This window comes from Esox lucius, chromosome 10, assembly GCF_011004845.1.
Source record: "Esox lucius isolate fEsoLuc1 chromosome 10, fEsoLuc1.pri, whole genome shotgun sequence".
In the NCBI taxonomy this organism is placed as follows: Eukaryota; Metazoa; Chordata; class Actinopteri; order Esociformes; family Esocidae; genus Esox; species Esox lucius.
The window spans coordinates 2,464,381-2,491,595 of NC_047578.1; the positions used below are offsets into that span (position 1 = coordinate 2,464,381).

The 27,215-nt window shown below is 43.5% G+C and overlaps 1 protein-coding gene across 1 annotated transcript in view; it reads right to left on the reverse strand.

Annotated features, from left to right (window-relative positions):
• Nucleotides 1-788: 788 nt before the first annotated feature.
• Nucleotides 789-27,215, reverse strand: part of fam91a1 (family with sequence similarity 91 member A1) — a 38,868-nt gene continuing 12,441 nt past the window's right edge. Inside the window, exons 7-25 of the mRNA XM_013135447.4 lie at nucleotides 27,081-27,171; nucleotides 26,818-26,880; nucleotides 25,647-25,753; nucleotides 25,450-25,488; nucleotides 19,796-19,908; nucleotides 19,189-19,298; nucleotides 16,425-16,543; nucleotides 15,437-15,523; nucleotides 14,521-14,650; nucleotides 13,508-13,656; nucleotides 11,861-11,995; nucleotides 11,352-11,465; nucleotides 11,162-11,234; nucleotides 8,583-8,729; nucleotides 6,333-6,440; nucleotides 5,627-5,750; nucleotides 5,442-5,511; nucleotides 4,636-4,838; nucleotides 789-3,618 (exon numbers count right to left, since the gene is read on the reverse strand). Of these exons, the coding sequence (XP_012990901.1) occupies nucleotides 4,653-4,838; nucleotides 5,442-5,511; nucleotides 5,627-5,750; nucleotides 6,333-6,440; nucleotides 8,583-8,729; nucleotides 11,162-11,234; nucleotides 11,352-11,465; nucleotides 11,861-11,995; nucleotides 13,508-13,656; nucleotides 14,521-14,650; nucleotides 15,437-15,523; nucleotides 16,425-16,543; nucleotides 19,189-19,298; nucleotides 19,796-19,908; nucleotides 25,450-25,488; nucleotides 25,647-25,753; nucleotides 26,818-26,880; nucleotides 27,081-27,171 (1,965 nt within the window). The 3' untranslated portion in view covers nucleotides 789-3,618; nucleotides 4,636-4,652. The remainder of the gene's footprint in view (nucleotides 3,619-4,635; nucleotides 4,839-5,441; nucleotides 5,512-5,626; nucleotides 5,751-6,332; nucleotides 6,441-8,582; nucleotides 8,730-11,161; nucleotides 11,235-11,351; nucleotides 11,466-11,860; nucleotides 11,996-13,507; nucleotides 13,657-14,520; nucleotides 14,651-15,436; nucleotides 15,524-16,424; nucleotides 16,544-19,188; nucleotides 19,299-19,795; nucleotides 19,909-25,449; nucleotides 25,489-25,646; nucleotides 25,754-26,817; nucleotides 26,881-27,080; nucleotides 27,172-27,215) is intronic.

A 27,215-nucleotide genomic window follows, 5' to 3' on the forward strand; every position in this document is an offset into this window, starting at 1 on the left:
CCTCTTCACTGTTGACATTGAGACAGATGTTTTGCAGAAACTACTAAATGAAGCCAGTTGAGGACCTGTGAGCATCTGTTTCTCAAACTACACTCTAATGTATTTGTCCTCTTGCTCAGTTGTGCATCAGGGCCTCCCATTCCTCTTTCTATTCTGGTTAGAGCCAGTTTGCACTGTTCTGAAGGGAGTAGTACACAGTGTGGTACGAGATCGTCAGATTTTTGGCACTTTATCGCATTGAACAGTATTCATTTCTCAGAACAAGAATAGACTGATGAGTTCCAGAGGAAATAAACTTTGTTTCTGGACATTTTGAGCCGGTAATCGAAACCCACAATTGCTGATACTCTAGATACTCAACTAGTCTAAAGAAGGGCAGTGTTACTGCTTCTTTAATCATCAAAACAGTTTTCAGATGTGCGAACATAACTGCAAATTGGTTTGCTAATGATCAATTAGCCTTTTCAAATTAAAAACTTGGATTAGCAAACAACGTGCCATTGGAACACAGGACTGATGGTTGCTGATAATGGTATGTAGATATTCCATTGAAAATCTGCCATTTTAAGCTACAGTAGTCTTTTACAACATTAACAATGTCGATACTTCTTATCAATTTGATGTTATTTTAATGGACCAAATTTTTTATTTTCTTTTGAAAACAAGGAAACCTCTAAGTGACCCCAGCGTTTTGAACAGCAGTGCATATACAAATATTTTATATAATACATCATTTGTGAATACATATTAAGAAAGTCACAACCAAAAATACATTTACAGAGACCAAAAACCAGAAACAGATATTTACTAACACCCACAAACAGAAACATAAATTTACAGAGACCCACAGCTAGAAATACATATTGACAAACAGACCCACAACAAGAAACACCTTTTTTTTTTACAAAAAGGCCTACAATGAAAACAATATTTACAGAAAGACCCAAAACCAGAAAAAACTTTTCTTTACAGAGAAACCCACAACCAGAACAAGATATTTACAGATTCAAAACCAAAAACACATTAGTTTGGGGGAGGGGGATAGTATATTTTTTATTAATACATATTTATTTATATTTTCATATACTTTTTACATATTGATTTTGTAATAATAACACATGTCAGGAGGGTGAAGATGTGTGTCAAGGAATGTCATGTTTTACCCACTTAATCAATAACAAGAGCATTTCATTTTTTATTCAGTCCTATGAAACAAGCGACCAGAAGGTGGACACTCTAAAACTATTGGTTAGTAACACTGATGGAAAAACCTTCCCAACGGAAAAAAATTGCTAAATCCATCCATGAACAGGAGACTAGTTTTAGAAAATAGGGGTCAATAATACCAGGAAGTATTAGCTGGGGCAAAGAATTGGGAATGTCATAAAGACACACACAGACACACACAGTCATGCTTCACCAGGATCTCTTGTTGATCTTTTTCTTTTTCAACATCAAAAAAGGAAATTAAAAAGACCAAAATGGGGAGGAGACTGGAAAAGGAAGAAAGAGTACTTGACCGAGGGTACAACCTGGGGGCACCGCTGTGTACGACTGGGGGAACCGCTGTGTACGACTGGGGGAACCGCTGTGTATGACCTGAGAGAACCGCTGTGTATGACTGGGGGCACCGCTGTGTACGACTGGGGGCACCGCTGTGTACGACTGGGGGCACCGCTGTGTACGACTGGGGGCACCGCTGTGTACGACTGGGGGCACCGCTGTGTACGACTGGGGGCACCGCTGTGTACGACTGGGGGAACCGCTGTGTACGACTGGGGGAACCGCTGTGTACGACTGGGGGAACCGCTGTGTACGACTGGGGGCACCGTGGTGTACGACTGGGGGCACCGCTGTGTATGACTGGGGGCACCGCTGTGTACGACTGGGGGCACCGTGGTGTACGACTGGGGGAACCGCTGTGTACGACTGGGGGAACCGCTGTGTACGACTGGGGGAACCGCTGTGTACGACTGGGGGAACCGCTGTGTACGACTGGGGGAACCGCTGTGTACGACTGGGGGAACCGCTGTGTACGACTGGTGGAACCGCTGTGTACGACTGGGGGAACCGCTGTGTACGACTGGGGGAACCGCTGTGTACGACTGGGGGAACCGCTGTGTACGACTAGGGGCAAGGATGTTGATGTACTCTAAGGAGCCTCATGGATTAAAATCAAGTAACTAATTTAAAATCTAAATGTAATCCCTGCTATGATTTTGATGTGGTGCTATCGGAGGGAATTGGCTTAGCACCCTCAGGATCACCCAAGCAGACCAGGGTTGAAAATGTATTCATTTGTCTAAAGAGTAACTTAGCTGTGCTTAACCAAGAAGGAATACCAAAAGTGCAATCTCAGACCATGTGGTTCTCCAGGCCATCGTCCTCTATTCACACAACTGGTTTGGAAGCCGTCACTGGGTAACGATAGCCGTTAGTGTAGAAGATCTCAATAGGACCAGGGCCTGGTGTAGGGGAATGCTCCCTGGATGCTGGGTCTGGGGTTCCTCAGTAGGAGGGAAAGCTGGGTTTGGTGGGGAGAACCTGATCCTTAGACAGGAGAGGTGGGAGTGTCGGGAACAAAGCTGCGGACATGGGGACACTAGGACAGAGCTGGGGACATGGGGACACTAGGACAGAGCTGGGGACATGGGGACACTAGGACAGAGCTGGGGACATGGGGACACTAGTTATCTACTGGGAACCACAGGGCAATGTGTATCATTGGTCATCGAAAAAAAAAAAGACACAAAAAAGTTTTAGCTAACATAAAAATAAATATGGTCTTTGCTCCTCCCTCAGTCAAATAAAAAAACAAATGTGTTGCATGAAACCCCAGGGCTTTAGGTAGCTCAGGTCAAGCTCTCTGATCTGACGTCCACCAAAAAACAATAGGAAAACACCACCCCCTACTGGCGGACCAAGTAAAGCGCACCTTGTGAAATCAGCATAACTATAAGCAACAAGCCTATGTCAACATCCTGAATGACCACGCAGACCACCCAAACCAGGCATACTCACTGTTCCATTCACCCCCCCCCCCCACACATCCCATCGTCATGACAATAACTATTTATTAAAGAGGAAGTAGGTGTCTTCTGGAATAATTTGTGCAGAGGCATCATGCATTGGGTGGGCAGGGCAACTTGACATTACACAACAGGGGGAGGGAGCAACAGGGTTGCGGTTCAGGGGAAGGACACAAAGGTCCTCTGGGACTACAGACTGGGTCAGATGACCCTGCGATGCATCGCTCAACATGGGTTATCAACCCATTCCAGGCAAAGTCCATCAGAAACATTTACAGGTCAACAAGAAAACAAAAAACAAGGTTATTTGTAAATTATTTTTTAACACTGAAAGAGTTTTAGAAAAAAGCCATCATCCACCAAACGCATTACCCACTAGACATACATCAGAAGGGGATGGGAACTCCAACTGAACTCAGGTCAGTGTTACAGCGTTGTCCAACATCTTTGATAGTTTTCTATTTCCCAGACACCCTCAAGGTTCCACGGGGTCAGGCTGAGGTCAGGCTGGGGTCATGGGTGCGGTTATGTGGTTTGGTGCGCATTTTGGGTCGACTACATTGCAGTCGCACTGCACAGAATCACTGACCTACAAAACATGTGGCTTATTAAATAACTACTGAATCATTTCGCAATCGAGATTAGTGATTCTGCGAATCTCACCTTACTCAGACCGAGTGAGCAGTTTAACCAGCTAATTGTATAATTATTAACCACTACATCCCTGGTGGAGAGGATCTTACAGTCGTGTGAACAAGTATGTACGCCTCCTGGAAAGATGCCCCTTTTTTTTTTTTTTTTACATAATTGGACACTGGATATTTCCTGCTAAATTCCAACCATACACATTGATAAAGTTAACCCAATCCAACAAATCACACAAAAAATTTACTTTGCAATCATTCATGAAATCAAAATAAACAAAAATGCATTTCCATTATGTGGAAAGAGTTTGTGCACTCCCACATTAACCATCACATAAAATGGCTCAAGTTAGAATCAGGTGGACTAAAACAAGAGCAAATTATAAGAAAAGTACATTGAGAATAACATGGGAGGTTCCAGCCTTCCATACAGATCAGAAACTTGGTCAGGTTTGGTCTTAATCATATGAGTGTGTGATTACACGTCATGCCAAGACCCAAAGACCAATTTAAGACCATCAGAAGAAAGATTATTAATACCCTTGAGTTTGGGAGGGGTAAAAAATCCCATTAAAATGCTTCAGGGGGGACTGAAGCAAACTGTGCATGCAAGAAAGACCTAGAATATGACAGCTGAAGCACTAACGTAAAGAAGAGCGGGCATAAGATATAAGAGATCGATAGACTATTACATGAAATGGCTACATTAAGTTATTTTAGCCAAAGGGGTGCAACACCAGCAATTGAAGCTAGGGATGTACTTGTTTTTTTCCACATGAAAATGCATTTCTGTACATTTTTTATTAATAAATGATTGTAAAGCGTCTCTCAGCGTCATATGTTAAATTAGGTTTAAATTCAGCCAATAGTGATGATTACATATCCGTATTTCCAAATTCGTAAAAAAAACAAACATATATAACAACCCCCCCCCCCCCCCATCTTTCCAGGTGAGGACTTACTTCTTCACATGACTGCATTAGGCCAGCTCTTTCTGCAAGGGTGAGATCTGGAGAGGTGGTGGGGCTCGGCCGCTCCACTCCCTCAGCTGGCCGTCCTTAAAGAGCAGGTTGAGGGCAGGTAGCGGTACGCCGGACTCGGCCGGAGGTTGGCTGAGAGGACCGGACACCCCGCTGTCAGGGTCGGGCTGACCCTGGCTGCCATCCTAGAGAGCACACAGGTCAGGGTTCAGCGATGTGTACATGCAGTGCAAGAAGGCAGCATTCATTATGACCGAAGCACAAAGGGACTGACTACTATTATAAAGAATGCTGATGTTCTGTTTGGAAATGTTTCAAAAGGTTTTCCCTTAGAGTGTCTGAATGAATGGGGCCCTGGCCCTTTCAGGTACTATTTTTGATGTTCCTAATCAAGAGGCTCTTTCATGCACTTTGAAGCAATCTGGATAAAACAAAGAACATTTCTATCCTCCTACTTTACTTTCCTCTTCATATTAAGTGTGAGTCCCAATTGGCACCTGGTCCCCACCAAGGGCACCTATTTTAAACAGAGCCCCATTCAGAGGGCAGATGAAGGAGCTCTGTAGACTCCGGCCCTTAAACATTCCCATCGTGGTAAAACAGACCATCACAACAAACCGGCTGGAGGAGATCCGAAAAGCACAACTAATGACTCCAGTGTTTTATTGTGTGAGGGCTGTCTAGACGCGAGAGTTACTTCAAAAGGGAAAGACCACTCGATGGTTGAGTGTTTCGATTTTCCGTCTGGATAGGTTTTCCGTCTCAGAACCCAACAACAGTGTTCTTACCTGGAACTCCTGAACAAAACTCAGAACCTTCAGTGACAGTTTTCGGCTGGAATGCAGTAGGTCTTGAAGGCTGGAAGGAAAGAAGAACGCCTTCAACAAACCTATTTTTCATTTGACACTTTACCTACTCTTTCCCCATTTCCTCCAGGATATTGGAAGACAACATTGTGCTCTTCTTAGGGTACCTGTCTTTGCTGAAGAGCCCATGGGAGGCGATCTTTCCACATATCTTGCGGTTGAGCTCAGAGCTGAACAGGGGCATCCCAAAGCACAGTTCTAGAGGGACCCACTCATCTTCTGTCGACAGCACTACAGGGGTGGGGATACAATGTGACATCATCAAACAGGGACATGGGGTGGGGGATACAACATGACATCATCAAACAGGGACATGGGGTGGGGGGTGGGGGTTGGTATGACATCTTCAAAGAAACACACAAAAAAAGACATCAAACAGGTACAAGAATATAAAGGCACATTGGTTGAAATGTAAAAGTTTAAGAATAGAATAGAACACACAAGGTTAGATTAAAATAGAGAGTTACGGTAGAAGAATTTAAATTCAAATGATCGACCTCAAAATAACCCAGCTAACAAAGTGTCACAAAATAACAATATTTCTGAAGCAGGCGTTCCACTCAAGTCTAGATTGACTGTAAACACACACTCACACGCAAAACACACATGCACATAGGCAAAAAAAAAAAAAACGCACTCAAACAAACATGCAAATACACATAACTGTAACTCACATAAGAAAAAACACCCCCGCGCGCGCACAAAACACACACCACCCGCCCGTGCGCGCGCGAAACACACACCCCCCGCGTGTGCGCGCGAAACACACAACCCCCTCGTGTACGTGCGAAACACACTTTCGCTCAGCTATACCTTCTGCTGGCTGTTTTCCTTTTCCATCTCCATTGTTGTCCTCGGTGACCAGCTCAAAGGACTCAGTGCTCCCATTGGCATCGAAACCACCACCCAGGTGAGTGTCCCCTGCGCACACACACACACACACACACACACACACACACACACGCACACAAAACAGCTAAGGTTACGCGGTCCACCTCGTTACACACCTGTGGGGAACACCACTTCACTCAGACAATCATCTCTCTCATACAGAGACAACAGTCCTTCCACCTCAAAAAGCACAAGACAGACAATGAACTGTATTAAAATGCAGAAGAGATTTCAGATCAACCCGAGGAGGATTCAAGGCTTTCTGAAACGGAATGACCCAATGGACAAACCATGCTTTGTTAACTCATCGCCTTTTCCATTTAAACGGTCAAATACGTCTTCAGTGCGGTCCACTGTCGGTAGGAGGATGTGGGAGGATGTGAAATGTGCCAATCAATAAGGTGGGGGGGCATTTCAATTAATTTAATCAAGTCTTTCAAAGTGGGAGATGAGTTGAAAGCAAGTAAAATATAAACCATTTACTGGAGTCTGTAAATGTCAAACCACACCAAGACATCGGCCTCTGACAGTAACTAATCAATTTAAATCATAAACACATTTAAATGAAATGATCTCGGTGGGAAGGTCTTCCCAGTTGACAGGTCTATTAGCAAAGATTGTGATGTTGACGGGAAAAACATTTAGGACTGCTGCTGTTCAACCAGCCTGATTGCTGAAGTTCTGACAGGCACCATCGCATAATAAAACCAACATTATTAAATCACAGTGGACATAAAATAGTTTTAACCACCTCAACATTGTTAAAATAAATTGATATTGTTGAACCACTTCAACATAGTTACAACACGTTAACCACCGTTCTTAACATAGTTACAACACGTTAACCACCGTCCTTAACATAGTTACAACACGTTAACCACCGTCCTTAACATAGTTACAACACGTTAACCACCGTCCTTAACATAGTCACAACACGTTAACCACCGTCCTTAACATAGTTACAACACGTTAACCACCGTCCTTAACATAGTTACAACACGTTAACCACCGTTCTTAACATAGTTACAACACGTTAACCACCGTCCTTAACATAGTTACAACACGTTAACCACCGTCCTTAACATAGTTACAACACGTTAACCACCGTCCTTAACATAGTTACAACACGTTAACCACCGTCCTTAACATAGTTACAACACGTTAACCACCGTCCTTAACATAGTTACAACACGTTTACCACCGTCCTTAACATAGTTACAACACGTTAACCACCATCCTTAACATAGTTACAACACGTTTACCACCGTCCTTAACATAGTTACAACACGTTAACCACCGTCCTTAACATAGTTACAACACGTTTACCACCGTCCTTAACATAGTTACAACACGTTAACCACCGTCCTTAACATAGTTACAACACGTTAACCACCGTCCTTAACATAGTTACAACACGTTAACCACCGTCCTTAACATAGTTACAACATGTTAACCACCGTCCTTAACATAGTTACAACACGTTAACCACCGTCCTTAACATAGTTACAACACGTTAACCACCGTCCTTAACATAGTTACAACACGTTAACCACCGTCCTTAACATAGTTACAACACGTTAACCACCGTCCTTAACATAGTTACAACACGTTAACCACCGTTCTTAACATAGTTACAACACGTTAACCACCGTTCTTAACATCGTTAAACCAATGTGCCTCTGAACCTCCAACAAACTGGCTGATTCCCCAGTGCCCAACTATCCAGGAAATACTGCACTAGGTTCATTGGTACCCTTTTGGGATCGCAAATTTACCAGGGAATTATGATCGGTAAAGAGGGGAGCTCATTATTAACCAGAACCCAACTCCTCTAAGAAAAAAGATAAACAATCTTTCATTTACTTGTCTGACGATCAACAACTAGACCGCTCAGTGACCAATAATATTACACTGCATTATATCAGAACCTCTAAATCCATTCAAAGGTCACAAAATCCAACCTTTAATCTGCTGCTGTATGTTGAAAACAAATACGTAAATATATCCTTGGGTGAGGAACGGTCCCGGGCAGGTCCGCCAAAGTACAATCACGGTAACGTGACCAATAGGCAACGGTCACAGCAGAGCGTGGATGCACCCAAAACGGTGGAATGAAAGGACCTTAGAGAGGGAGTAAATGGTCTATTTTACTACTGTGTCACCTCCTCTTACCCCTGCCATCGGAGCTCCTGCTGGCCCTCCTCCGGTGTCGGTTATACGGGTTCAGCATGGTGATGTAGCCACACTGATGCTCCAAGTCCAGCTTCTCCCTCAGCAGCAGCAGGGCCTTGTGGACACACATGTTGGAGCAGGAGAACTCTAGAAGGCCGGGGACCGGTAGCAAAATCTCATTAGCAATTAAACCAATATTAACAGGCTGAGGAAAGCAACGGACTGAGAACTAGTAAAAGGTTATAGTAGCAGTGCATTTTCTTCTGTAACAGCTAAGACACTCGACTCTTTCGAAAAAGGGAGATACATGACATTCTGATTGTATTATATCACAAACTACTGCATATTGGCAGAGGGGAAGACAAGGGAATCCAGACATTTTGGTGACACATCAACTGAATGTCAAATATCATTTGAATATCAAAATCATTTTTGTTTTCTTTACAATGACAGCATTTTCTCATATTACATTGAATAGATAATGTAAACTAGCTAAACAAGATGTGTCGGCATCGAATAATTGTCTCTGGGACTCCTAAATGTTAGATCCCTTGCTCCAAAGGCAGTTGCAGTACATTAATTCATCTCTGATCATAAACTAGATGTTATTGGCTAAAACCTGATGAATTCACTGCCCTAAATGAGGCCTCTCCTCCTGGTTATACTAGTGATTATATCCCTCGTGCATCCTGAAAAGGAGGGGGGTGTTGCTAATATTTATGACAGTAAATATACATTTACTCTCAAACACATCACTGGTTTTCATTCTTTTGAAGTTTTACTCATGAAAGTTAACCAGGCCGATAAATCGTTTTACATAGCTACTATTTACAGGCCCCCTGGGCCATACACAATGTTCCTCAATGAGTTTCCAGAATTCTTGTCTAACCTTGTAGTCATGGCAGATAGTATTCATATTTTTGGCGATTTCAATATTCATATGGAAAAGTCCAATGATCCTCTTCAAAAAGCATTTGAAGCCATAATTGACTCAATGGGTTTCATCCAACATGTCTCAGGTCCAACACATTGCCACAATCACACCTTAGATTTAGTCCTGTCACGAGAAATAGATATTGTAGATCTAATAATTTCCCCCCAAAATCCTGGATTATCGGATCACTGTCTTATTACATTTACCTTTAAAACAAGAAATCCACTTGCTCCACAAACAATGAGTTTCAAAAGCCGTACTATAAATTCTCTGACTACAAATAGATTTCATGATATTCTTACAAGCTTGCTGATCAACGACAGAGTAAATAAATCCGCAAATGATCAAATCGAGGAATCTAAACTCAACACTGCGAAATACTTTAGATACGGTTGCACCACTAAAAACAAAAGAAATACGAAACTTGCTCCCTGGTAAACAGACAATACTAGAGCACTCAAGCAAGCCTAAAATAGAATCTGGATCCTGACATATTAAACAATTATAGGCCAATATCGAACCTCCCGTTCCTCTCAAATATCTTAGAAAAATGTGTTTCCCAACAACTGAATGCCTTCTTGAAGACAAATAACATTTATGAAATGCTACAGTCTGGTTTCAGACACCATCATAGTACTGAAACTGCACTCGTGAAGGTAAGAAATGACCTTCTAATGGCCTCAGACCAAGGTTCCGCATCAGTCCTGTTGCTTCTTGATCTTAGTGCTGCTTTTGACACTATTGATCACCCCCTTCTCTTAGAGAGACTGGAAACCCATATTGGGCTACGTGGACATGTTCTAGCCTGGTTTAAATCTTATTTATCTGAAAGATATCAATTTGTATGTGTGGATGGCACATCCTCTGACAAATCAAAGGTATGTTTTGGTGTTCCTCAAGGTTTGGTTATGGGCCAATTATTGTTCTCACTATATATGCTGCCTCTGGGTGAGTTAGTTTAATACCTTCTAGTCAGAAACCCAGGAGTCTTCTATTCCATGAAGAGGAACCCATAGAAGATCACGTTTTCTTAAATCAATCACTTTATTTATAAAGCCCTTTTTACATCAGCAGTTGTCACTGTGCTTTCATAAAACACCCAGCCTTAAACCCCAAACAGCAAACAACAAGTGTTAAAGCACAGTGGCTAGGAAAAACTCCCTAAAACGGAGGAATAATCCTAGAGTGGAACCAGGCTCGGAGGGTGACCAGTCTCTAAAACCCAATCCAGAGGGACAAGGACAGGAACAGGGATTTTTTTTTTCATTTCTCAGTGTGTTTAATCATTGACACATGTGCTCTGGTAAACACATCAGTCAAAACCTTTCTGTGGTCTGCATGAAATGGTATGAATATAATCAGTGTCAATTTTGAAAGCAACTAGTGGGCAGTTAACTAAATTATCGTGTTTGAAAATTCAGCCAAATAATGGCAAGGAGATGCGGCCCTGCTGGTTTTACATGGCAGATGTGTACAGAGACCAGTGTACCGAAGGCCATGTAGCCAAACAAACTCAATGGTGAAGGGAAGTGAGGGGGCTTGGGAAGGCAACAGGTCTCCGACCTGACCAACAGAAAGAGCCAATCAGCAGCCAGTTACCAACAGCATCACTATGCGGCCAACAGGAAGACAGCAGCCGATTTACCTCCTTGGAGGTCATCCTCGTCGAATGGGAATGGAACATGAACCATTTCTCCGTGACCGTGTAGGCCGTGGCCCTGTGGACACAAACACACTTCACTGTCTGGAAGTACTTAGTGTGTGTGTGTGTGTGTGTGTGTGAGTGTGTGAGTGAGCGCGCGCACGTGCATCTCTCTGGATGCAGAGTGTGTCACCTGTATGAGTACAGCAGAGTGTGTGAGGGCATCGTTGAGCATGGTCAGGACATTGGATGTCGGGACAACACCGGGGTCATGACCCCAGGAAGTTATCAGCAACCTATCGTAGACCTGAAACACACCCAACACATTACTAGCATTCCACTTCCTGACTAGAGAGGCCGTCTGGGACTACGTTCCCGAAAACGGTGCTCTGATGTGGGTCTCATGGTACCAGAGTCCCAGCAAAAGGTAAACGACTGGTCTAACATTACAAAGGATGTTCTGTCCAAAGCTAAAACAATAAATTGTCTGGGACACTTTTTGTATGTCCTACAGTGGGGAGAACAAGTATTTGATACACTGCCGATTTTGCAGGTTTTCCCACTTACAAAGCATGTAGAAGTCTGGAATTTTTATCATAGGTACTCTTCAACTGTGAGTGACAGACTCTAAAACAAAAATCCAGAAAATCACATTGTATGATTTTTAAGTACACCCAGAGAAACACACGCTCAGATACACACCTGGAAGATGTCCGGTAATTTGCGTAGACGGGAGCCTTTGGAGAGCAACAGAGAGGGAGGGCCCTGACCAGTCACATGATATAGGAAGAGTTTGAACCAAATGGAGCTGACCTCTGGGATGGCTGGACCGATGTGCTACCGGAAAACAACAACAGTTATTCAAACACCATTCATCTAGAGCAGATCAGGGTACCCTGCCACCCCGAAGGTTAACGGCGCCATACTGGGATTCAGGAGCACCTCTGATCATTACAGAGGTTTACACCCAATCAGAATGTTAGGTGGGATGTTCCTACAGACAGATGACGAATGGGGACAGAATACGAAGGAACTGACAGGAAATGAAGTTACAGGTACATAGAAATGGGTGGTGATCATACAGGATAAAGAGCAGACAGTAAATACACATGGATTTAAAGTAATTTAGCATTTCTAGTGTATGTATTTAGTTAACAGTTCGGAGGTCTCTTGATGTGGTTTAAGTCTCGACAGGACAGGTGGCTGGTTGCTGATGGTTACAGCACCCGGGAGAGGAGCTCTGGAGGTGGTGGGCTTATGGACCAGTACCGGGACCACCAGAGATGACTGGACCATCAATCTGATGGGTCCTGGCCAGGGCTGGGTACACTCAGTATACAATAAAATCTATTATCCTGGGAAGTTCATTTCATCAACAACAATGTTCAAGTCAGAGAGACAACCAGAGCCTGAACCGAATCCTCTACAGAGTCCCATGTCCAGTTAGTTAGAGACGGAAGGAATTTTGGGTAACCGCGACACCAAACATGAACGACTCAACCAAAACACAGAAGACTCTGTAGCTCAGTGATTGTCTTTCAGGAATTCTGTTAGCCAGCATTTGGCCAATATGCAGTTACAATCAGTTACAACTTCCCAAAAGCAGCTCCCTTTGAGGCGGCCCAGATCCATGGCAAACCCTGACATACTCATCTTGACATCAGAGTGTGTTCCCAAGTGCTTTTAAAAAACACCCAGCCTGAAACCCCAAAGAGCAAGCAACAACAGTGTAGAAGCACAATGGCTAGGAAAATCCCCCTAAAAGGGCCCCGAAACTTAGGAAGAAACCTAGAGAGGAACCAGGCGCTGAGGGGTGGCCTGTCCTCTTCTGGTTGTGTCAGGTGAAAATGTTAAGAGTACAAATTATATGAATTAATAAATGCATGTGGGCTGTGTCCAGAGTCTATAAAATATAATCCAAGAAGCATGCCTAAATGGACAAGGACAGGGACAGTGGGGGGGGGGGCCCTCATTGTTTTCCATTGCGCAGGTTTCACAACACCAGCTACATGAAAAACCCTGGGGACTGACCAAAAATCATCCAGTGCTAGAGCCCCGAAAGCCCATGGTTTCAAAGCAATTGTCAGGTTGATTTTCAAATGCGCAAATTGACAGTTGACAGTTCTAGATTAAACCAATTGCAGATAATAGCATTTTATTAGTTCACGGTGATTTAGGCTAAATGGTTCCGGTACATTCCTCAAATGTCAGTGAAAATAAAATGCTGCCAGTCACATTGTCTGGCTACACATTTTCCAAACGGAGGCCCTGGTCTGTGTGTTCGTGGCAGTGCGTGTGCGTCCGTGTTGGTATGTCTGTGTTTTTGTGTGTGTGTGTGTGGGTGTGTACCTGAGGCGTGCAGCTGCTGATTGGTCGTATTTCATTGCTGAGCGGTGCCATAGAGACCAGCAGCTTGTAGTTCTTGTTGAGAACACGGCTGCAGGTGGCCTGATCCAGACCCAACAAACTCTCACAGCGAAGCATGTCCAGAGGGAAGCCTGGAGGACACACGCACACGCACACGCGCGCACACACAGCTATTTAGACAAACCAAAGCTTTGTTTAGTTTGAATTCTGAGTGTGTCTCTGGAAGGAATAACAAAAGCAGTGTTTGTTTTAATCTCATTTGGGTCACACCCGCTCGGATCAGTTGGGACGTTCTCTTGGCTGAGCCATTTCATTTTAGAGACCCACAAAGCAACACACACATGAATGTGAACAGGCTTGACATGATGAAAGTCAATAACAGTCTATAATGAAAACTCACAGCACCAGATAAGTCTACTAGACTGAACTACCTGCACTGAAGATCAAATATCTAATCTCACAACTAGTCAAACCCCAAATATCTAATCCCACAACTAGTCAAACCCCAAATATCTAATCCCACAACTAGTCAAACCCCAAATATCTATTCCCACAACTAGTCAAAAACCCCAAATATCTAATCCCACAACTAGTCAAACCCAAAATTGTTGTTTCTGCCTGACAAAAAATAATCAGAAATGGAAACCTAACCCTATGTAGTGACATTTCACCAGAAAAACACTGCTCTAGGGAATATGTTCCCCAGGACTAGAACAAAACACTGCTCTAGGGAATATGGTAGAACAAAACACTGCTCTAGGGAATATTGTCCCCAGGACTAGAACAAAACACTGCTCTAGGGAATATGGTAGAACAAAACACTGCTCTAGGGAATATGGTCCCCAGGACTAGAACAAAACACTGCTCTAGGGAATATGTTCCCCAGGACTAGAACAAAATACTGCTCATGGGAATATGGTCCCCAGGACTAGAACAAAACACACATCTAGGGTGTCTTTTGTGACAGACCCAGTTCAGGCCATGTGGTTACTTACCATTGTTAGGCTGGTCTAGTCCCTGATCCGTGATCAGCTCCTTGTTGTAGCGGAGAAACAGAATGGTGTTCCTGAGGGTCAGAGCGTGGTCGAAATACCTCTGGGCCTCACCCTCTGCCGTGCTCTCCACCTGGGGGTCAGATGAGGACAGACACACCTGGTAGAATCCACCACACCCAGAAGTCAGGCAGTCCTGTCTGTCTGTACGATAAAATGCCCACGAAATGTATACATCTGCCAGGTACGATGAGTTTCTGTCAGCCCAAAGGACAGTTAAACTGGTGACACACAGAGAGACAAACACACACCACACTGAGAGACAAACACACACCACACTGACGAGATGGAGATGCTGCCAGATATCCTGTTTGGCTTTCTAAGCCAATAACGGCTTGACAAGGGTGGAAAATGTTACTACTGAGATCATGAGAAAGCAGCTGGTAGCTTTCAGTGTCTGATACTCGTGGGATGTGTTCCTGACAGTATTCAGCAGTACACGGGATGTACTTCCAGAACGGTTTGGAGAGCTACTGTATTCAGAAGTGGGCTGCAAGCCAGTGTCTGTTGGAGACATGTTTCATTTAGTGTGTGTGTGTGTGTGTGTCTGTAGCTTTACAACACTTTTGGGAACCAAAGATCATGGGAATACATTTAAGGGTCCCCATTAGGATAGAAAAATGGAAACATGTGCCCCCTACCAGTTGCATCTCCCTCACCCCATCTCCCTCACCCCACCTCCCTCACCCCACCTCCCTCACCCCATCTCCCTCACCACAGCTTGGCGAAATTGGTTTGCCACCTCTAGTGACTGGCTTAGTTTCCATGGAGCCTACTGATGAAGGCACACTCTCTTCAGTTCTATCACACACACACACACACACACACACAGACACACACACACACAGACAGAACTCACTTTCTCCAGTTCCATCAGAAAACTATCAAGGGTTTCATCTGACAGCTTGCCCACCTCAAACATGGTGACTGCATGACTCTTAAGGTTCTGTGAGAGATGGAGAGAGGTAGAGGGAGAGAGGGAGGCGCAGGTGGGAGTAGAGGGAGGTGCAGGTGGGGGTACAGGGAGAGAGGGAGGTGCAGGTAGAGGGAGAGAGGGAGGTGCAGGTAGAGGGAGAGAGGGAGAGAGGGAGGCACAGGTGGGAGTAGAGGGAGAGAGGGAGGCGTAGGTGGGAGTAGAGAGAGAGAGGGAGGCACAGGTGGGAGTAGAGGGAGGTGCAGGTGGGGGTAGAAGGAGAGAGGGAGGTGCAGGTAGAGGGAGAGAGGGAGGTGCAGGTGGGAGTAGAGGGAGAGAGGGAGGCACAGGTGGGAGTAGAGGGAGGTGCAGGTGGGGGTAGAGGGAGAGAGGGAGGTGCAGGTAGAGGGAGAGAGGGAGGCGCAGGTGGGAGTAGAGGGAGAGAGGGAGGTGCAGGTGGGGGTGAGGGAGAGAGGGAGGTGCAGGTAGAGGGAGAGAGGGAGGTGCAGGTGGGAGTAGAGGGAGAGAGGGAGGTGCAGGTGGGGGTAGAGGGAGAGAGGGAGGTGCAGGTAGGGGTAGAGGGAGAGAGGGAGGTGCAGGTGGGGGTAGAGGGAGGCATGGATGGGGGTAGAGGGAGGCATGGATGGGGGTAGAGGGAGAGAAGGAGGCACGGGTGGGGGTAGAGGGAGAGAAGGAGGCACAGGTGGGAGTAGAGGGAGGTGCAGGTGGGGGTAGAGGGAGAGAAGGAGGCACGGGTGGGGGTAGAGGGAGAGAAGGAGGCACTGACATCAGCATGTATGTCTTCAGCAGTTGTGCAAGGTGCTTTGTCAACCGTTCACACAAACATCAGGTTCAGATACAGTAATGTACAGTAACTGAAAGCAAGGTACAGTAACCCTTAGAGGTCCAAGATGAGGGGTACAGGGGTACAGACCGGGGAGAGATTTCCCATCATGAGGAAGGCTGTGAGGGTGGAGTCAAACAGGAACGCGATCCTCTTGGTGGGTGGAGCTACAGGACCTGGGATACTGAGGCTGGACACACTGGCGTTGTCTAAAACACACACGCGCACACACAAACACACGCGCACATGCACGCACACAGCAAAGATCGTTTCACTTTGGTGAGTTAACTTCCTAGCTAGGTGATAAATAACTGAAATGTTTTCTTGAAATAAGAAACTAATATGTTTATTTCAGTTGGTTTATGTGCTGTACCTAGTGCAGTATAACATAGTATGTTATAATATAGCACATTATTGTATATTATAGTATATTACATCATAGGATACTACTGTATGTCAAACTATGGTAAATTATAGTATAGTAACTTTATAGTAAGGTATATTGTAGTATAGTATATTTACAGTACAGTATATTGTAGTATATTACAGTACAGTATAGTGCAGTATAATATATTATAGTACAGTATACTGTAGTATAGTATATTATAGCACAGTGTATTGTGGTATAGTATATTACAGTACAGTATACTGTAGTATCGTATATTACAGGAAAGTATATTATAGTACATTATATTGTAGTAAGGTATATTGTAGTATAGTATATTTACAGTACAGTCCCTGACAAAAGTCTTGTCGCTTGTGTACAAATTGACCTGAAATGCAGCTGAAATATATTTCTAATCAAGATGTTTTTACAAGAAATGGCTCATTTAAATCTCAACAGCTTTTGTAATTGTTTCAGTGCAAAACGAAACTGTCAAAAAGTATTCTAATATTCACAGCTTGGTAAAGCCCATTGAGTACATTTTTGCAAAGATATAAGTGTTGTCGCCTTGTCATATGAGCTTCACCTGTGACTAATAATGGATCAATTAGGTCTCAGGTGTGTATAAAAACAACCCCAGTACACTAGACCTTCACATCAACTGCAACTAGACCTCTGTAAACATGCCTAAGATTCACCCTGAGACTAAAATATTGATTATCAAGAGGCTAAAGATCAGATCCACTGCTGATGTGGCAGACACCTTCAATGTGTCTCAGCGTCAAGTACAGAGGATAAAAAAAACATTTGAAGACACTGGAGACGTTTTTGACAAGCCCAGGTCAGGCAGACTCCGCAAGACAACTGCTCGAGAGGACCGTTTGTTGGCTCGAAAATCCAAGGCCAGCCCTTTTTCCACTGCAGCAGAGCTCCACGAGACCTGGTCACCTGAAGTCCCTGTGTCAACCAGAACAGTTGGTCGGATTCTGTCTCAAAAAATGGCCTCCATGGTCGAATCAGTGCCCAGAAGCCAGCACTAAACAAAAGACAATTGAAAAACCGTGTGGCATTTGCCAAGGCCCACAGCCTGCTAAAAGGATGGATGCTGGAAAAGTGGAAGAAGGTGGATTTTTCAGATGAATCTTCTGTTGAATTACACCACAGTCGCCGCAAATATTGCAGGAGACCTACTGGAGCCCGCATGGATCCGAGATTCACCCAGAAAACAGTGAAGTTCGGTGGCGGAAAAATCATGGTCTGGGGTTACATCCAGTATGGGGGTGTGCGAGAGATCTGCAGGGTGGAAGGCAACATCAATAGTCTAAAATACCAAGAAATCTTAGCTACTTCTTATATTCCCAACCATAAAAGAGGCCAAATTCTGTACAGGATGGTGCTCCATCGCATACTTCCATCTCCACATCAAAGTTCCTCAAGGCGAAGAAGATCAAGATGCTCCAGGATTGGCCAGCCCAGTCACCAGACACGAACATCATTGAGCAAATGTGGGGTAGGATGAAAGAGGAAGCATGGAAGACGAAACCAAAGAACATTGATGAACTCTGGGAGGCATGCAAGACTGCTTTCTTTGCTATTCCTGATGACTTCATCAATAAATTGTATGAATCCTTGCCAACCCGCATGGATGCAGTCCTTCAAGCTCATGGAAGTCATACAAGATATTACATTTGGATCTCACAGCACCATTACTTAATTTGCTGACATATTTTGCAGTAAATTTGTTCAATTTCTGTATAGGCGACCAAACTTTTGTCTTGCCAAAATTTGACCTTTCTGTCTTGATTAAATGATAAATCTTTTTTCAGTGAAACTAATTTATTTCAGTGCATTAAACATCATTTGGGAGGGTTTTAGCTTTTCATATGAGCTATTTCTAACACCAATTGATTAATTAAAAGTCAGGTTAATAGCAGGTGACTTTTGTCAGGGACTGTACAGTATATGGTAATACATTATAGTACAATATAGTGCAGTATAATATATTATAGCACAGTATACTGTAGTATAGTATAGTATATTATAGCACAGTGTATTGTGGTATCGTATATTACAGGACAGTATATTGTAGTATAGTATATTATAGTATGTTACAGGACAGTATATTGCAGTATATTACAGTACATTATATTGTAGTATACTATATTATAGTACAGTATATTGTAGTACAGTATATTGTAGTACAGTATATTATAGTAAGGTATATTGTAGTATCGTATATTACAGGACAGTATATTGTAGTATAGTATATTATAGTACAGTATATTGTAGTATAATATATTGTAGTATAGTATACTACAGTACAGTATATTGTAGTATAGTATATTACAGGACAGTATATTGTAGTACAGTATATTATAGTATAGTATTTTTAGGTATAGTATATTATAGGACAGTATGTTGTAGTATAGTATATTACAGGACAGTATACAGTATATTATAATACAGTACCTTGGTCTTCCAGGCTGGTAGTGTCTGTGTCAGTAGCCGATGACCCAGCCTCCATCACTGGACTCCCCTGTTCCCATGACAGCAGCATCTGTTTGGGGTCCACAGTGGTTCTGAGAGCCCAGCATACAAAGGGGTCAAAACACAAAGGTCATACTCAGGTGTGTCACAATACTGACAGGTTAGTGCAGTAATCTGGGCTTGCATTCACATTGTGGACCTGTAGATTATTTTCTACAGAGGTCAGGGATTACAGTTTGTCCCCTGAGAAATGACAGATAATTAAGAGTTCTGCTTATTCCAGTGTCCCTTTGGGATGAGGTGGAAGGGAAATGTGCCAAGACACTGTGTGTGCAATGGAGTCAGCTTGAACACAAATCCATAACGACATTTCCAAGCACCTAGTTGAATTCATGCAGCAAATAATTCAGGCTGTGTTGGAGCTGAGGGTGGGACTAGCCTGTGCTCGATATGCAAACTTAAAAACATTGAACGAATGAACGAGTGCGTTCATTACATTAACAGATATATATAACAACACTGATATAGAAGGTGATGCAGTGATCCAGACAGAGATGGATTTACTGCAACAGTGACACTGGAGACCGACCTGAGCCTGTTGAAAGAGGGGGCGTTCTTCCACGAGGCGTGGACCTGCTCAGAGCTGAAGGATCCACCCTTCTTCACGGCAAAACCCAGCCGACAGTACATGGACACGGCATTCTGGGAGCGGCGGGGAGGGTGAGCCAAGCAAGAGCCAGGGGGAAAGGAGTGGTAATTTGAGAGAATGAGAGGTGTTATATTTTATTTTTTAATTTCATTAGGATCCCCAGTTGCCCGGGCTACAGAGGAGCATTTCCTCCTGGGCTCCCGAAAATTAGTCAAAACAACATCATGCTAGAAAGGAGAAGCATTAAGGCAGCAAGTGATTGATTAAAATCCCTATCGCCGATAATAAAAACAGCTGGAAATAAATTTAATTATAGATTAGTTGGGTCTATGTGAGATAAAGTTGAAAAGATGAAAATAAAACACAGAAAGATGCTTTTCATAGAGCTTCGTATTAGTTTGCCACCACAATGTAAGTTTATTTGCAATTAAATTAATATATTTGGCATCAATCTACTAACAGAATGTGTCAACTTACCAAAATTGAAAAATGCAATAGCCCTTATAGATACATAGACCCTTTGTCATCCAAACGGAGCTCAGATGCATCCGGTGTCCTTTGGTCACAGGATTAACCTGGACGTGATTTAGAAGGCACACAATATTTACCTATTCGCAAAGCTGATAGAGGCATACTCAAGGAGACTCTAATAAAGGGTCTGAATACTTATAGTCTCACGAAAGTGAGTACACCCTTCACATTTCTGTAAATATTTGAGTATTACTTTTCGTGTGACAACACTGAAGAAATGACACTTTGCTACAATGTAAAGTAGTGAGTGTACAGCTTGTATATCAGTGTAAATTTGCTGTCCCCTCAAAATAATTCAGCACACATTCATTCATGTCAAACTGCTGGCAACAAAAGTGAGTACACCCCTAAGTGAAAATGTCCAAATTGGGCCCAATTAGCCATTTTCCCTCCCCGGTGTCATGTGACTCATTAGTGTTACAAGGTCTCAGGTGTGAATGGGGAGCAGGTGTGTTAAATTTGGTGTCATCGCTCTCACACTCCCTCATAGTGGTCACTGGAAGTTCAACATGGCACCTCATGGCAAATAAATCTCTGAGGATCTGAAAAAAAGAATTGTTTCTCTACATAAAGATGGCCTAGGCTAGAAGACGATTGCCAAGACCCTGAAACTGAGCTGCAGCACGGTGGCCAAGATCATACAGCGGTTTAACAGGACAGGTTCCACTCAGAACAGGCCTCGCCATGGTCGACCAAAGAAGTTGAGTGTACGTGCTCAGTGTCATATCCAGAGGTTGTCTTTGGGAAATAGACGTATGAGTGCTGCCAGCATTGCTGCAGAGGTTGAAGTCTGGGGCTGCATGAGTGCTGCTGGCACTGGGGAGCTACAATTCATTGAGGGAACCATGAATGCCAACATTGGCAACCTGTGAAGCTCTGGTGAACTCCAAGCCCAAGAGGGTTAAGGTAGTGCTGGAAAATAATGGTGTCCACACAAAATATTGACACTTTGGGCACAATTTGGACATTTTCACTTAGGGGTGTACTCACTTTTGTTGCCAGCAGTTTAGATATTAATGGCTGTGTGTTGAGTTATTTTGAGGGGACAGCAAATTTACACTGTTATACAAGCTGTACACTCACTACTTTACATTGTAGCAAAGTGTCATTTCTTCAGTGTTGTCACATGAAAAGATATAATCAAATATTTGCAAAAATGTGAGGGGTGTACTCACTTCTGTGAGATACTGTATGTACATGGTATATCAGTCTTGAATTTTTTATAAATTGGGACGAATTCTAAAAAGGTTTTCGCTTTGTCATTATAGTGTATATAGTGTGTTGACTGATGGCAAAAAATATATATTTAATCAATTACACATTTTATCCATCTATTAATAACCATCTAAACCATGCTCCAAGACCGCATTCCAGGCCTCAGATTTGTTTTATACATAAATCAGGTGATTTAAAGTCTGTCCCTTAGTTATTTTGAAGGCTTCTTGGTTTTCCAAGGTCAGCGTTGACTGTGCAACAGACGGAATCTACAGAACCTACTGCATGTATTCTGACATCACAGGAAACACTATCATTTCACACAGAAACTACATCATGTGAAAAGGCTCAAGGGATCTTTCCCTTGTCAATGCAATCTATGAAATGGCAAAAGTTGTAAATTCTTCAGAAACCTTGAATATCGATGATCAGTGACATCAGTGCGTCGCTATCCTTGGGACGTGGAACGACCACCGCTTCCCTCCAGGCTTAGATGAAAGAGGCTTGGCAACATCAACTGCCACCAAACCCAGTAATTCACCAACCATGTTGTCGGTACCTGATTGTCCTTATTAATGGACAGCAATCACATTCCACCACCTCCACACTCATTTTGCAGAACTCCAAAATACAGAGCTTCCCTTTCAATGCTTGGTCAATAACGCCTGCATATGATGGCTCAGCGCTTGCTGTTGGCTCGTCAGAGTTAGCAAATCTCACCAAACAAAAAAACACATTAAAGTGGTTGGCAACATCATCGTGCCATCTGCCTTGATGATGTAGCTGAGTTAACACTGTCATTTAAGTTCTTCCCGACCTATTTACTGTCATACTACTTCATTAATCTTTGCCTCATAATAATAAAATCTTATTTTGATTAGGATCCTTCGCACAGCCAAAGCGCTGTGAGTAATCCCACTCTGAGGTACCAGGAGACAGGGAGGGGACTGAGGACTATTAAAGTAACATAGAGACAGCAACAGCCGGCTTCCAATCAGAGGGACCGCAAGGACCAAACTGTGTCGGCCAAGTTAGTACGGTCAGCCTGCCGTTTTGTTTCCCTGACCGCTCACTGTTCACCGGAGGCAGTCACCCGGAACGGAAGACCTCTCTCCCAAACACAAACACATCCACCAAAACAAAACACACACATCCACCTACACAAACACATACAGCTTTACAAACACATGCACAAAGGACATCCACCAACACAAACACACACATCCACATGCGCAAACACATACACACACATCCATCCACACGAACAAACAAATTGCAAATTAGCGCTAAACTTTATTTCTGAAAGACTACATTTCTATAACTACACGTAAAATAACATAAGACCTGGAGAAATGTTCCCATTTTAGAAAACTAAAGTTCCAATTCTTAGACCTCAAGTTGTAATGTATTCTAAATCCGTTTTGCTGGCAGGGCTGCGACTGAAGACAGAACACCTAGTATTACATCCCTGGAGGGTTGAAGTGGTTGGAAATATGTAAAGGAGGACAATGTTTGAAAGTTTCACCCAGGGAGGGTGGATAAGAAAGCCTGAGGAAATCAGGTCAGAGATGGAAGTAACTCAAAACACCAATTCGATTCCAGACAATCTGTACGTCTGTGGTCACACCATTGAAGGTAGCTTGTGTTCTTTCAGTTCTAATGATAAAATGTAATATTGAGGCATCAGAATTTACTTAAAAGTAAAAAAAAAAACATTCAACATTAAAACCGGCTGATTTCTTAATTTAAATGTCAGTATTTGAGGAAAACAAACGACTGCAATCATCCTCGGGGAAAACAGGGACATCATTCTTTCAACGGCTGTCTGCATAGGGGGTTTATAGCGATGGATGAGGGCGCCTTACTTTCCAGTGGGGGGGCAGTAAATGAAAGGTTGTCCCGGAAAAACACTGATTGTACCACAGGTTGAAAAAAAGTGCAACACATAGGACATGAATTGGGACGCAAATACGGTCCTCCAGTGTGACTTGAGGCCGATCCACAGCGAGCTGTTGATGACCCATTATGCAACACGCATTTCAGAGCCCATCACAAGCCCAGCTGGTAACGACCGGCAAAACTGTCTATTCATTTTGTCAGAAACAATTTGTCCAGGCGCAACCCCCCACCCCCCATGCCCGATACAAAGGCCATGCCCGAAACTGTACCCTGCTCTCTACATAATTCACAGCCATTGGCCATGGTCCAAAAGCGGCGCTCTGTCTGGGGAACAGGGAGACATTGGATACCTTTAAACTAGAGGGGGGACAACCTGCCAGCAGTAATCAGCCCCCTTTTGAGTACCTGGAAGAACAGTTGTGAAAGTGCATTTTTACCGCAAACTGTCCTCATCAGACACAACAAGCAGCAGAAGGCAACAGTGACATTATCTCACCCTGGTTTTTCACATTAAAAAGCACAAACTAAAACCACGTGTGTCATTTCCTGCCCAGCACTGCAGCATGTGTGTCGGGTGCACGCGTGTAGAGCCCCCCCGCTGTGGGACGACCACGCGTGTAGACCCCCCCCGCCGTGGGACGACCACGCGTGTAGACCCCCCCCGCCGTGGGACGACCACGCGTGTAGAGCCCCCCCCCCGCCGTGGGACGACCACGCGTGTTGAGCCCCCCCCCCCCCCCCCCCCCCCCGCCGTGGGACGACCACGCGTGTAGAGCCCCCCCCGCCGTGGGACGACCACGCGTGTAGAGCCCCCCCGCCGTGGGACGACCACGCGTGTAGAGCTCTCTGTATGTGCGTAGCTTGCATTTAAATTGGGCTGAATGATTCATGTATGTTAACCGTGACCTTATCCTGATTGCAGAGTCGGAACATAAGCTCTGCCCACTGCATTGACTTCACCAATCCCATTTATTTCTGCCTTCAGGACAGATCTGCCTCAAGAACATCTGAGTAAGTAAAAGATGTAGATCATGAGAAGTTACCTCATTTGTATCTATTATTGTAAATTGACCATGAAATGAACAGCAGCAGTGAAGAACCATCACTAGACCTGAACAGTCCTGTCACGCTCAGAAATTAAAAGGGAATTGCAAACTGAAAAATAATCCTAACTTAATCGTACAAATTTCCACGGTCTCAGAAAAAACATGATTTTGTCCGTTAAATAAATTATATACAAAAATAATTTAATAAAACACTTAAACCAGTAACATGGCTCTTTGACTAATTTGAGGTACAACCTAATTATCTAAGTCACCCAGCATTCTTGCTAACATTTAGCAACAACCACAAACCAGTATAATTTCAGCAATCATCATAAACATTGCCAATGCGAGAGAACCTCAAAACATCTTCTGGAAATGTTTACAAGTAATAACTATGCAAATGCAGGAAGTGATGAATGGCAGAACTGGGCTCAGGCTGGTCTATTGAGCTCTGGGATGAGAGCGTATCCATGCCTGACTGGGTTTTACGCAGGGCTGCAACTAACAACTATTTTAATCATCTTTTAATATGGTTGTAAGTTGCAGCCCTTAATGGCATTAAATATTATGGAAATGAATCGGATAGAAAAATCTAAAGATGAAATGTGTATGACTGAAATGCTTTTGGAGCTGACAGTGGTGCTGACTGACTAGCCATTTCACACCCCTTACTTACAGAATGATGCCAAACTAAAGCAAAACGTGGCGGCCTCTTCCATCTTGAAATACCTTTTTATTTTTTGTTGCGTCTAACGTAGACCCAACTAATCAAAAAATTATTTGTTGGCAATTATTTGTATTATCAACATTATCGATTTAAATTGATTAGTCGTCACAGCACTAGTTTCATAGACTGAAATGTCAATACAGCCTGAGCACAGGTCAGCAGCTGGGTTTACCTACCTTCACCAGACCCAGGTCAATCTCCAGAACATTGGCCAGCTGCAATAAAATAACAATGTCGAGACTCAATCAGTTTTTCTTTTAAAAAAAATCAATAAAATGACATTTAAAAGCCTCATTCCACCTTCTACATCATCTACGATATGATCTCTGAAGATCAGAAGGGACAAACATTTTCAATCATTTCTAGTGCCTACCTCTGAGACGTTGGTCTGCTCATCAATGGACACAAATATTTTATAGAGAAGGGTTTCAAAGTAGTCTCCCTGGACCCGGTTCATTACAAACCCTTCCAGAGGAGGCACTGGCAGAGAGAAGAAAACACAACAAAAATATATCCAGGGCTGCAACTGCCACCAAGGAAGCAAAACAAATAACTTTCCTAGACAGGAATATGGATGATAATGTTGTGGTCCTGGTACGATGCTAGACAGGAATATGGATGATAATGTTGTGGTCCTGGTATGATGCTAGACAGTAGTATGGATGATAATGTTGTGGTCCTGGTACAATGTTAGCCAGTAGTATGGATGATAATGTTGTGGTCCTGGTATGATGCTAGACAGTAGTATGGATGATAATGTTGTGGTCCTGGTACAATGTTAGACAGTAGTATGGATGATAATGTTGTGGTCCTGGTACGATGCTAGACAGTAGTATGGATGATAATGTTGTGGTCCTGGTACGATGCTAGACAGTAGTATGGATGATAATGTTGTGGTCCTGGTACGATGCTAGACAGTAGTATGGATGATAATGTTGTGGTCCTGGTACAATGTTAGCCAGTAGTATGGATGATAATGTTGTGGTCCTGGTATGATGCTAGACAGTAGTATGGATGATAATGTTGTGGTCCTGGTACAATGTTAGACAGTAGTATGGATGATAATGTTGTGGTCCTGGTACGATGCTAGACAGTAGTATGGATGATAATGTTGTGGTCCTGGTACAATGTTAGACAGTAGTATGGATGATAATGTTGTGGTCCTGGTACGATGCTAGACAGTAGTATGGATAATAATGTTGTGGTCCTGGTTCGATGCTAGACAGTGGTATGAATGATAATGTTGTGGATTTAGTAAGGTGCTAGACAGTTGTATGGATGATCATTTTATGGACAGCCTGGTACAGTGTTATGATGGCCCTCTTAACAGCCCAAATGTCCTCTCATTCCCTCCAAATTGATTTGTAATAACATCATTATCTGAGTCAGATGAATGAGCTGCAGCCATCAGCCCAGATCCCAGCAGAATAGGCCTCTAACACCCCCAGTAGATAAATGTGTGTGTGTGTGTGTCAGCTCCTTCAGCAAACAGCTCTGAGGTGATGTGCTCAATAGCAACTAGGTAAGATTTGATATCTGCCGACCTGAGATGCAGCTGTCATCAGAGATGGGAACGTCTAGATAGATGTATCCTCTGTTATACAGGCCTGTCGCAGACAAGAGGACAAGCAGACATTTCAGAAATATGAACCACAGGACCAGACACCAGATGTGTTATAACACAATCACACAGCGCACTCCCATTTTGAAATGAATATCAATTCAACTGATCAAAAAATAGTTAAAAGGAAACTGTATTATGCAGCACCATCTACAGCCCAGTGGGACAACCACAAACTCTACTCACTCAGGACCACATTGTACTCCATCGATCCGGCCAGCTGGGGTCCAAAATCTATTATCTTATCAATTGCCTTTTTCTCTGCTGTCGAGCAGATCTGTAGACAGACGGGAGGACAGACAGACGTCAGGGGGGGAGAGA